The sequence below is a fragment of the Microtus oregoni genome, unplaced genomic scaffold, assembly GCF_018167655.1.
Source record: "Microtus oregoni isolate MIOR12 unplaced genomic scaffold, Mior012 000027F_ref0000203, whole genome shotgun sequence".
Lineage (NCBI taxonomy): Eukaryota > Metazoa > Chordata > Mammalia > Rodentia > Cricetidae > Microtus > Microtus oregoni.
In genome coordinates this window covers 4,026,120-4,038,461 of record NW_024543086.1, presented here as the reverse complement: position 1 = coordinate 4,038,461, position 12,342 = coordinate 4,026,120, and the positions used below count along the sequence as shown (strand labels likewise).

The 12,342-nt window shown below is 42.1% G+C and overlaps 1 protein-coding gene across 4 annotated transcripts in view; it reads left to right on the top strand.

Moving 5' to 3' along the window:
* The window catches only part of Ebf1 (EBF transcription factor 1), a 386,285-nt gene that overhangs the window by 301,284 nt on the left and 72,659 nt on the right, over positions 1–12,342 (top strand). For all 4 annotated transcript variants that reach the window (XM_041676119.1, XM_041676118.1, XM_041676117.1 and 1 more), the window contains exon 10: positions 6,413–6,539. In XM_041676119.1, coding sequence (XP_041532053.1) covers positions 6,413–6,539 — 127 coding nt within the window. The remainder of the gene's footprint in view (positions 1–6,412; positions 6,540–12,342) is intronic.

Genomic DNA, 12,342 nt, shown 5'->3' with positions numbered 1-12,342 from the left:
GGAACTGACTTATTCCATGGTCTCAGGAAAAATAAAAAAAAAACAAGCACATATCATATCTTCAAGGAGCTGAGATTCTATGCACGGAACATAGACAGAACCTAGGAAAGTCCTCTAGTACACACACACACACACACACACACACACACACACACACACACCTCTATATATCTGTCTATATCTATTTCTCTCTATATATATCTATGTCTATCTCTCTGGTAAGAGACGTGTCAAGCAGCATTCAAAAGCATCACTGGCTACTCCAAAGCTAGGTTTAACTCCCCTATGGAATTCAATTCCTGAGATTGAGTTTCAAAAGTCTTCCTTACAAGTTTATCTTTTGGGATTCACTAGACTGACCTTTGTGCTAAATATTGGTTTTTAGCTATTTCTTGGAAGGATGAAAGGAAACCAGAATGTTTGTGCAATATTCAACGCCTCTGCTCGCTTGCTTGCTCGCTCGCTCACTCTCTCTTTCCATGAGAATTCACATGCTGATGCCCAGACACACACTCTTTTGGAATGAAGGAATCTGTGTTTCAAATGCCAGAGGAGTCTGATTAGGTAGGAGTCAAAATACACAGGTGAACCCAGGAGGCACACATGGAGGCTGAGCTGTGCTGTTCTCGGGAGCACAGGTTTCCTAGTTTAGCTTGCTATGAAGGCCTCTGTTTGTTTGTTTGTTTATGGTGTTAGTATTGTTGTTGTTGTTGGTGGTGGTGGTAGAGGTGGTGGTGGTGGGGTGTGTGTGTGTGTGTAGGTCAGAGGATAGCTTGTGGGAATTGGTTCTTCTCTTTCCACTGGTTGGGTCCCAGAGAATTGAACTTGGATCACCAGGCTTAGCCACAAGCACCTTTACCCCTTTGAACCATCTCTCCTGCCCCGAAATAATATTTTTGAAATGCCGTTTCTACTTAACAAAAAGCAGAATGCTCCAGAATGAAAGAACAGCAAGTTTGTTCCTTTGGCCACTGTTTCTCTTCAGAGCTCCTAAGATAGATTCGGTCTCAAAGCTTTAATTATGCGTTATGTTACAACTTCCTTATTTAAGTGTCTGTTCCATGTCCATCACTCAGCACCCCCTGCCTATCTCAGAAGAGATGGGTATTATCATTCTAATTGAGAAGGAGGGAGGATGCTGTGAGAATTATTAATACATAAATTAAAAAATTAATCTAGAAGGCACTTTAGGGTCCCTAGAGAAGCACTAACCAAACACAAAACATATTTAATATTATTCTCAGCTCCCACAGAGATGATCTGAGCTCATACAGCCTATGATTCAGTTGGTAAACTGAGGCATAGATAGTGACCATAGCAGAGCGCAGGCACCATAAGTCAAAGACCTGGACCCCACTCCGATTTTTTTCTGACGATTAGTGATAGTTTTCCAGAGAACAACAAACTGCCCTTTCCTTTTCTCTACCCCTTTGAGTTTTTCTTTGTTTTAGACTTTTCTTTTTTTATCGTTCAACTTTCTAACGTTGCAGGTAGTTCAGGGTCGTAAGGTTAGTAGGGAAAATTTGAAATCATTTGTGTGTTTTCTAGTAATCTGTTTGCACACGGCTCAGAGCTTCCTGTCGCTTTTCTTTCATATCATGCCAGGGGCTGGAAGACATGTGTGTGGGCTGATGGTGGAGTTACTTCTGAGCTCTGCTGGGGAATTGTTCTCAGCTTAGCTTCACAAGGATAGTAATGGTTGTTCTCTGTGCTTCCTATGCTCCCGGACATGGAGGGTGAAGGATGTACTAGGGGTGCTATTGATGTTTTCAAAGGCAGAGAGGGTGTGAAGTCCATGGACCAGAAATTATGGAAAAATGATAAGCGGTCAAGAGACAGTGTGGCATTATGATGATGGCCATTAGTCTGGGGAGCTTGCTGCTTCTAATAGGTCCCTTGGTTATGTTTCTAAACTTTCCTGAAAGTCACCGTCCTTACCTATGAGCCAGCTAATAGCCATATCTGCCTCCTGAAGTCTGTAGGGCATATGTCACTGAGAGAGCTCAAGCTAGGGCTGAGTGCCCTGTGAGAAGATCACAAAGGGTCACTGTTGCTTAGGTCATTGTCATCATTACATATTGAGAACTAGAGAGCTATAGAAAGCACATGCAATGGCCCCTCAGAGAAGACAGCTCCCCCGAGGCATGCCTCTCCCCTGCATTCCATAGTCTGTTTTCCTCTGTCGTTCCACTCCATAGGGCTTTTCTGGTCCTGTTATCTGAGTCTGGAGAAGACAAACACTCACATAGGCAGCCTGAGGAGACCACATTCTTGCTTACTGGTGGCCTGGTAGCCTCTCCAGGCTGTGAAGAGGCCACGAGTGTTCCGTCTTTCCACAGCACCTCATGGTTTCCCCCGAGTGTAATATGCATGCATTTTTACTGTTGAAGAGGTGGAGACATTAGAGAGTCAATCAGAGGAAACGAAAGCTACCTACAACTTTACCAGAGGCCTTTTCTGTGAACACGTCACTGCCTCCCTTTTGAGGTGTCCTCTGTGTAGTTACACATCTAGTTCTTGGGTAATCACATGACATGCATAGTACTCCAAACTGGTAGTATTCTACTTTGTGTTTTTGATAATATTTTCCCACAGTAATTTATTTACAGTGTTACTTCCTGTGTAAGTATAAGGGATGAGTACACATATAACAAGGAAGATAAATCACATCTAATGTAAGAATAAAATGCTCTTTTAGTGTAGATCTTTTATTATTACTGTCTTAACTTCTTTTAATTTTAGATTTATTTTATTTTGACTAATGAGTGTGTGTGTGTGTGCGTGTGAGCTCGTGCATGCATGCAGTACCCCAAGATATTAGAAGAGGGTGTTGGATCCTCTGGAGCTGGGTTGATTTAAAGCACTTGTATGCTACCCAAGGACTTTTTTCTCTGGAAGACCAGTAAGCAGTTTAACCACTGAGCCGTCCCTCCAGCTTTTCAATACCTTGAAATTTTTACTTCATCATTTCTTATTGAGTCAGACTTTGAGAATTACTCCTCTTTCTTAACATATTGAAACATGATAGGCAGCAATCCATGTGCGGATATGAGTGCAAAATTAGCCGGGTCATTATTTTAAGGTAACTTAATTGAGGAATGTGTTAACTATTACTGGGTTAAGAAGAATAGAGTGATGTAATGATTTTTTTTAATTCTTTTTTTTATTTTTATTTAAATTTATTTATTTATTAAGGATTTCTGCCTCGTCCCCTCAACCGCTTCCCATTTCCCTCCCCCTCCCCCATCAAGTCCCCCTCCCTCATCTGCTCGAAGAGCAATCAGGGTTCCCTGACCTGTGGGAAGCCCAAGGACTGCCCACCTCTATCCAGGTCTCGTAAGGTGAGCATCCAAACTGCCTAGGCTCCCACAAAGCCAGTACGTGCAGTAGGATCAAATGATGTAATGATTCTTATACCTATTGGAGTCAAATACCTAATAGATTTATGAGAACATTTACACATGAATTTATTCCATGCATCCTTGGAAAATTATGTATGAAGGCATTTATTTCATAAAATATTTTAAATTTTTTATTTTTATTTTCTATGAATGAATGTTTTGCCTGCATGTATGCATATGTATCATGTGTGCACCTACTGCCTATATAGGTCAGAAATAAAGGTATTGGATCCCTAGTGCCTATATAGGTCAGGAATAAAGGTATTGGAACTGGAATTGCATATGATCATGGGCTACCATGTGGATGTTGGTGACTAGGGACTGAATCCAGGTCTTCCGCAAGAATAAATAGTATATTCTTAGCCACTGAGCCATCTCTCCAGCCCCTCATTAAATATCTTTTACGAACAGAATAGGAATTCAACATCTTCTAATCTCAAAAACTGTTTAATGGGAGAAAGACAATCAGGAAATTCTCAATGGCAAACAGTAAATAGGTTTCTAAGAATTGTACGTAGCATAAAGGTCACAACTGTCTGGATTCCTATGAAGAGGCAGACTACAACTCTTGCTTGAAAATCTCTCTGACCTCAGAGAGAACACACGGTGGGGCTTCAGAGACTAGCTGAGCACTGGATACTCTCTGAAACTGGACCTAGTTTCTCTCTTGTTTCTTACGCAGTATTAAATTAAGTTTCATTGTTTCTATGCCTACAAACTCTAAGTGCAGATTAGCAGGTGCAGAGGACAAAGACACAGAAGAAAACAGAAATAATGTCAAGTGCTTGACTGTTTGGAAGCTTTTTAAGGCATGGAAACAGCATTTTCTACTTCAGCAGGCATTTAGTGTTTTTCTGTATTGCAGCAAGCTATCAGACAGGGGAATGCAAACATGATCTTGATGTATCAAGGTTAAGTTGCATTACATATGCTGTACATATTCGAGGCAGCATTCAAAGCACTTTGGAAGGAATTCAATAAGAATAGAATACTTTTTCCTTTTCATCTATTCATTCATAGTCACACAATACACACATAACACACACAATACATAACACACACAAACACACACAACACATAACACACATACCCACACAACACATAACACACACACACATACACCAAGCTACACTTAGAGAACCTTCTCTCATATTCATGTCTTCCTCATTTTTGTCTTTTTAAAAACTTAACCTGAGTCTAATTAGTGCTGCCCCTGTGTCCACAGGCAGGACCACCCACTGGAGCCTGATCCGCCTATCAGGGGCCACATCTGTAAAGAAAGTTGTCTTCCTCTCTCCTGGCAGCCATCAGCTACCAATAGACCCTCAGCTACAGGAAGATGTAACGCTTCCTGAGCTTTGGAGGGAGGTGGCATGACCCAGATGGTTCATTTGTGGCCAGTCGCTCTATAGATATTTATTCTCTGCCTGCTGACCAGTTGTGAGTCTCTGTATCAATTGTTGTCCCCTTCACAAATGTGCATTGCCAAGGAAGGCTGAGGGCCACACTCACCTGTGGGTGTAGAGAGGTGTGTATTTAGAAGGGAGCTTGAGACTCTGCCTATTTAGCAAAATAATAATAGGTTTGTTTTTTTTTTTCCTTCCATGAGCTTCCCAGTCTAGGGCAAAATTTCAAGGCAAAATTGTCGCTGCTTTTTTTTTTTTGTGAGTGAATCTTAGCTTTTCCCTTGGTTTCCAGAGTTCCACTGTGGCACGGTCATCTTGAAACATCGCTTTGTGAATCTCTAGCCAATCAGCTCAGACCTGCTGTGTATTCTAGAGAAGAGACTAAAGCATTTCTGATTCCTGAGATGACTTTACCCTGGTGTCTTCTCTGTGGTTCCTGGAACATTTAATGACATTACTTGTGGATTTTGGCATGGACAACTTTCTCGTCCTTCTGCCCAACACAAGACAGCTTCCCTCGGTGGCAACCAGGGCCTGAATGTGATTTCTCAGCACCTCGCCCATGATTCTCAAAAACATTTGAACTCGGTGGTTTGCACGCTTAAATAAAACCTCGTTCTTTGTCATTGCCATCCAGTAACATAAACAAAAGCTGGAGCTGACTCACTCTAGACTGCCCTAGAGGATATACTATTCTCTGTGTGTTCAGATTATCCCACAGCATTGAGCCGAGTGGGCCATTACTACCTCACAGAGGGAGAACTTTTAGAATGCAGCTCTATCATGGGTCAAACAGTCAAATGCCAGGGCTGGATTTTTTTTCCTTAAGATCCAGATAATGCCCATTTATGACCATTAATAACATTTTCTTTATATAAACTGAGATAAGAGTAATAAAAAATGCATTCTGCTTCATAATATAATTGGATTGCCAACAGAGTTCAGAAATGAACTTTCTTAGTGCGCATGGGATATTGCATGGTGGAAGGGTGGCCATCCGACCGCCCTCTCCCCAACCTTCCATTTCTCTTTTATAGAGAACCTGTAGTTTAGCCCGAGCCATATGCTATCCCAGGAAGGCAGATCTTTGCTCTCCCCTTTAAAGTGCTTTGATTGCGCCTCTGGTAGTCAATGTGGCAAATGGTCTTCAGGGCGTTTCCTACATGTGTTCTGCAGCTAATTAGCGTCCCCGGGCCTCCTGTTTTCCTACCTCCGTGCCCTCCATGTGCTGAAGAGCTCAGTTCAAACACCAGGCACACGGAGAAGCATGGCAAAGCTCTGTTCTGCTTTGGGCATCTGTTGCAAGCAGGTTTTCCAAAGGATATCCTGTAGGAGATAAACCATTTCATTCGGCCAGGTTCCCTTTCCAAATCAGGAAACTCAGGGCCTCTGTGGAGGAAAACTCAGATAACGCTGTTGTGGCTGCACACAGAACACTTGTAAACGTTGTTGTCAGCATCTTTCCTACAGGTTCCATCCAGATTGTGTCCACTGACAGGTTAATGATGTGTTTTAGAGCGCTGTTTATGGAGAGCCAGTAGGGCAACTGGGACCCGAGTGCTTTAGGTGTTGCAGTGACCGTTCCCCCTTCCATGTCTCCTGCAGTTGATTACTCCCCATGCCATCCGTGTGCAGACACCTCCTCGGCACATCCCTGGCGTTGTGGAAGTCACATTGTCCTACAAGTCCAAGCAGTTCTGCAAAGGGACTCCAGGCAGATTCATCTATACAGGTAAGCAGGACTACAGATAGTCATTCTGGAGCTGGCATGGCCTCATGAGATGTGTGTTTTACTTGAATGTGTATATATATATATATATATATGTATGTATATGTGTGTGTATAAATATGCATGTATTTTTTTAAAAACTTGTTTCTGTTAAGACAGATTTTCCCATTTCAACAAATATAGGACCAAAGATATTGCAATGATTATTATTCCTAAAAGCTGATGTAGGTGGAGTGGTTTTGAATGATGAAATAATTGGTTAACTACTAAAAATAATATGAGAACTAGAAGAGAACAGGCAAACACTAGACTGGACCAAGGTCTCCCTTCCAGCTTGGCCAGCTTGTTGGAGTTTGCTCTCTAGCACTGAGTTGAGCTTTAATGAACAGTGCTCCTTTCTTCAAGCCAACATTTGAATTAAACACATTTGGTAGTTTTCATAGTTTATTCTGGGTTGGAGCTTTCTTCACTCCCCAGTAAACTGTACTCCCCCACTCTCCCCAACAGCTCTGGCACATGGCCCTGCCTTGTGGTGAGCAGCTAGGGTTACAGGGTGCATCTGAAATCCCTCCCACCAGGCACAGCCAATCAGGCAGGATCTGGACTGGCAGGATCTGGAAATACATGGAATGGGCAAAGCAAACACCCCAGGCTCTTTTTGACCATTCAGAATCTGCTATGGAAGGGGGAAGGGAGACGATGCTCAAAGGTGAGGCCTGGCCTGATGTTAAGGACCACACATGGCGTGGTAAATTCCAGGGCCCTTTGCTTCCCATCACCTGACTAGCTCCATCCATGATTTTTTCCCTCCGTTTATTATTGAAGGTCTGCCAGGTTTTTCTAGGTAGAAGGGAAGTTGTTTTCACACAAAGGGTCTGGAGCGCAAAGCTGGTTCGGTTAGTACAGCCCAATTAAATCCTGTAATTCAATGGGCAGATTTCTTCTTTGTTGCAATCTTCTACTTCAAAGTGTCTTCTCCTCTAATTTTATACTGTGAATTAAACCAAGCATGCTCCATAGTCACCCAGTCTCTATCTCTCTCACAATGACAACACACACACACACACACACACACACACACACACACACACCAAGCAAAAATCTCAGCTAATATATCTTGACCCTCAGAAATGCCTCCCAGCCCTTTAAACAAAATACAGGGTTGGTGCCTGCCTGCCGATTAGTTTTAGTTAATTGAAAATTATAGGATTGACCCAAGAGGAAAATTTTGTTTGCACTCCAATCACTTTTACAAATTAAGGAAAATTACCACAATTTTGTTTAGCTCAGGTTTCACACTGAGTTCACGAAATTAGCTCAGCCATCCCAACAAAGTCAGCACTTCGTTAGTGAGTGCTTGAAAAAAAAAAAAAGAAGTCGATCTAGAGTTTTGCGGTGTATACAAGCGAAGCATAGAAAAGCTAGGATGCTTTAGAGAAGTGGGCCAAGTGTTTTTAATTAGGCTCATTGGTTCAGCAGAAGTTTTGAAGAAAATCAAAATAGCAGATTAGCTGTTTCTTTTAAATTTAGGATTTCTTGCCATTCATTTTTCCCATGAGAACTTTCACATAACACTGTATTTTTTCTTTTTCTTTCATTCATTCTTTCTTCTTCCTCTTTTTTCTTAAATAAGCCTCATTACGGGCTTGCAGGAAAAAAAGACCAATTGAAATTTCTGATACTGTAACACTCCCCACTGTCATTCCAAGGGATGGGAGTTTTTCAAAGTGTTCCTCGCTGAACTTGCTGTTCTGGAACATATTACAAAACCACAGAGGCCAAATGTTTTCTCTGAGGACTTTGGACTGTGTTTTTGGCCAAAAACATTTAGGCCTTGCTGGTTGCTTATTTACTCTGCCATTAAGAACAAGAAAGAAAGAAAGAAAGAAAGAAAGAAGAAGAAGAAAATGCTTGTGGGGTAGGAGGCACCAGAAGCAGTCAGCCATGGTTTCCTCTTTGGTGACAATGTCCTTGCTCATTAATGGTTCCATTTTGTGGTCAGGTCTCATTTAGAAGAAATTATTTTTAATCAGTGCTCAACAAAATATGCCCTAGAGCTACCTGGTCATACATGTCTTTTAGAATCACTACCATTACATTACTTAAATTCTCAAACAAAACAAAACACCTCCCCCTTTACAAAAACAAAACAAAACAAAACAACACACCACCACCACGAACAACAACAAAATCCAAAGCAAACAAAAAACCTTAGGGACTGACCAACCCCACTATTATTTAAGTTTTTTTTTTTTGAAAAAAAAATTCAAAAATTGCCTGCCATCAATTTAAGAAATCACATCTTGGGAAATCTGTGTCACACTGGAATTAAAATGAGAGATAAAAACAGCAGCTCTGTAAGCTGGGGGAAGTAACTACGTAGGAAAGTGTGTCGATATGCTCACGTGTGGGTTTAAAGAGACAAAAGCATTCATGCCTTCAACTGGGGGCAACTGACAAGAAGACACCTTTTGAAATGTACTCTAGGAAGGAATCTAACCTCTTCATGTGCTAGAAAAATAAAAGTAGAAAGAAATCAGGACAAAGACTCCTTGGCTATTAATAGTTATGGTGACATCACATGTTTTTCACCAGGGAACTTCTGATCCTCGTAATCACAGGCATGTGCTTGTCCTTTTGAAGGGTCCTTAGTGCTGGCTGGGCTCCCAGCTCTTGTGTTTTATTCCGTTTACCTCTGTGTTTGTCACTGCTTACTAGTGAAGGTGGAGATAAGGGGTCTCAACGCCTGTCTGTTCTTCATGTGCACACAACAGGTCATTGTGTGTGTGTGCAAGCCCCTCTGTTGCCCACTCCCAGGAGTTCACTGCCCACTTTGCTCTCTAATCTGTACTACTTCAAGATGTGAGGCTCACCTTTCTTGATTGGGAAACTAATCTTGATTCTTAATGGAACATCACTGGTATTGTTCCCCTTTAAAAGAATAAAGGAAATATCGCAGAACTGAAAACTAATGCTCCGATGAAGGTACTTTCGCTGTTCTCTGAGTACTCAAGAGAGTTTGGATATAGGAATGTGGAAGGCTCTAAAATTCTACTTTCAGCAAAGGCAGAAAGTAAAATCAGACAGGAACACCCTGGTCTAGTCGATGCAAATAAAGACAGCGTTTTGGAGGAAGTGGTCTGACTAAACACAGATCGGCTGAAAAGCGGCCTCATTTTTAAGGTTGCTGGGCACAACCCTCCATTGCTGGACCTCAGACTTGAGCATTCTTGTGCTCTAGATATATGATGTTCTTGAATTTTCCCAATCGGAATCATGGAAGAGAGTTGGGTCCTGACTTAAATAGAACATAGAAGCCCAATAGCACTGGCCCGGTCAAACTTTATTGTGTCTCATTAACTCATTTGCAAATGTGGGGGCCAGGCTGATCTTACATGTTAAAAGTTTCTAAATGGAAGAAATTAAAACCCCATCTAGCCACAGGATTATTTTCAGAGTCCTGTGATCCTGTTTCTGGTCAGTCTGTCTAGGTAGACCAGGTAAAGACCACAGGACTCCTGACCAGATCTCACTGGTCAGGTCAGGTCTGCCCAACTTGTTCATGATTCACACCCCTTATTTTCTTATAGCCATTTGGTCTTTAAATGACCCATTTCCTTTAGGAGTATGATAGTTCCTCCTAATCCTTCAGTGAACTTGGATGCTACTGAAAGTTTCTTAGTAGCTGTTAGCAGTTTCTTCAAAATTCTTAGAACTGGGTTTTCTAGTAACAAGTGGCCACATCTAAAGTTAGCACTTTGCTTTCATTCTAGTAACTTCTTCATGGGAAAGGCCTCTGTGTCCAGGGAAAATGAGGGGAAAAAATAACAAAAGGACCACAGGATAATGTTTGACCAACTCAGGGCTGCACTCCAAGCTGGTGAGGGACACTGGTGAGCATCCCGACAGTTCTGCCTGTTTTCAGGTTAGGCTTCCTCTCATAATCTTTCTGCCTTCTACTTTCCCATTTTAACCAAATTCACCCAACTTGTGGCTACTGAGGAAGAGCCAGTGCAAATAGTGTATTCATTTTGGAATGAAACTTCTTCCTGAAATCCTTCCTGTTAGTGTTTCTCATCCCTGGGTGATGCAGAACAACACCCTCTGTCCACAGGATGGGCCATACAGGCAAATGTGTTCTGTGGCTCTTGATGACTCTAAGTTTTCATTTCCCCCCATCCTGATCACAGTTGTTTTAACCCTCTGCCAGTAAAACAGGGCAGCGAAGGGATCCCCCCACAGAATAAACGCTATCACCTTGGGGCGAACAAAATCATTCTCTTTAAGTAGGAGGCAGAGAGCTAGAACCCAATCACTCTCCTGTTCTGTAGTTTTATCCTTACGTGAACTCCTTGCTGCCTGAATTTTCTGAAAAGCCACTATCTCATCATTGCTCTGAGGAGAAACATCCCTGTTTGCTCACAAGACGTAAGGTTGCCGGGCAGCGCCTTTGCCTTGGCATTTGTAGCTCCCCCAGCTTTGCCATGCTGTCTTCACAGCTCCTCACCATGCCTCTGATGCATTCTGTATTTGACTACCTGGGGCACAGCAATTGCCTTTTGCATAAGCACAGGCGGGACTGTTCTAGCTCTGCTCCTCTGACTGTTCTCTGCCTGCTGCACTTACCTGGACGAGAGATGTAGTATAGATTCTTACTTGCCTCGGACCCCCGTTGTTTTCTCTGTAAGATGGACTAGTTCGAATAGGTAGCTTTGCTATTCCCCGTAATTTGTTGTAATCGGCAGGGGAGTTTCTGTCACTGGATCTCTCTGCTCCTGTACAATTAGACCACCCCCTCATCATTAGCTTCTTTATGTTCAGAGCTCTCTTCCTGCATTGTCTGTGGATAAAACAGAGAGGGAATCCAAAATAGGCCACTAATGTGATAGAGAGAGAGAGAGAGAGAGCCTTTCTCAGTCCTACATGACGTCGTAAGCTGTGTTGAAGTAACTTGACTTAGCATCTCCCGAGGCTGTGATAGGTGTGCCCTGATAATTGATTAACATATTGCCCAGGATCAATGGTTCCTCATTGATTGCTGTAATCTGGATGACATGGGCTGTAAATAGAAACTGTTAATTAAGAATCTATCCCTCTGCACTTGACATTTGCATGCACGGGCTACAATAGTTGGGGATTCTGATAAAGAAGAAATGGGTTGAGGTCTGTTGGTATAAATATTTTTCATTTCCTCACCTATAAAATGGAGACGTTTTAATAGTGTTTGTATTGAAAGAGTAAATAGGTCAGGTAGATAATGTAGTTCTGATGGTACCTAGCCTGGTAAGAGTGCTGCCTAAAAATAAATTCAGAATGTGATGAACAAACAGTGGGAAGGTTGTTTCTATTAAAAAAAATATATAGCTAAAGAACTGGTCATTTGAGCCTACTTTGATTAACAGTCCATGCATTTCAGTTTTCCCTGTCATAGAAAACGTTATTTCTTTCTTGGCTGTGGAGTTGGTCTCAAAATATGTGGATTCAGTTCCGATTTCCCCCTTCCTATTGTTTCTTTCTCTGTTAGAAAAATGCTTGCAAATTCCCTGTTCTGTTCTAGGTGATGTTCTAAACCAGTTCTAGGCAATGTCTGAAACTTGAGTCAAAGCAAACATGGTGCCCGTTTTCAATAATCTCGTGGCCTTGGAGGTAACATGGATGTCCCTAAGTCAGCTACATCAACCCTGGGAACTATCCAACAACAAGGTGTCAGATATGCACACAGGTCAGAGGTCATTCCCACCTGGAAAGGAGATGGGAGCTGAGATTTGAAGGATGACTAGGAACCTATGCAGGAATCAGTGCAGGG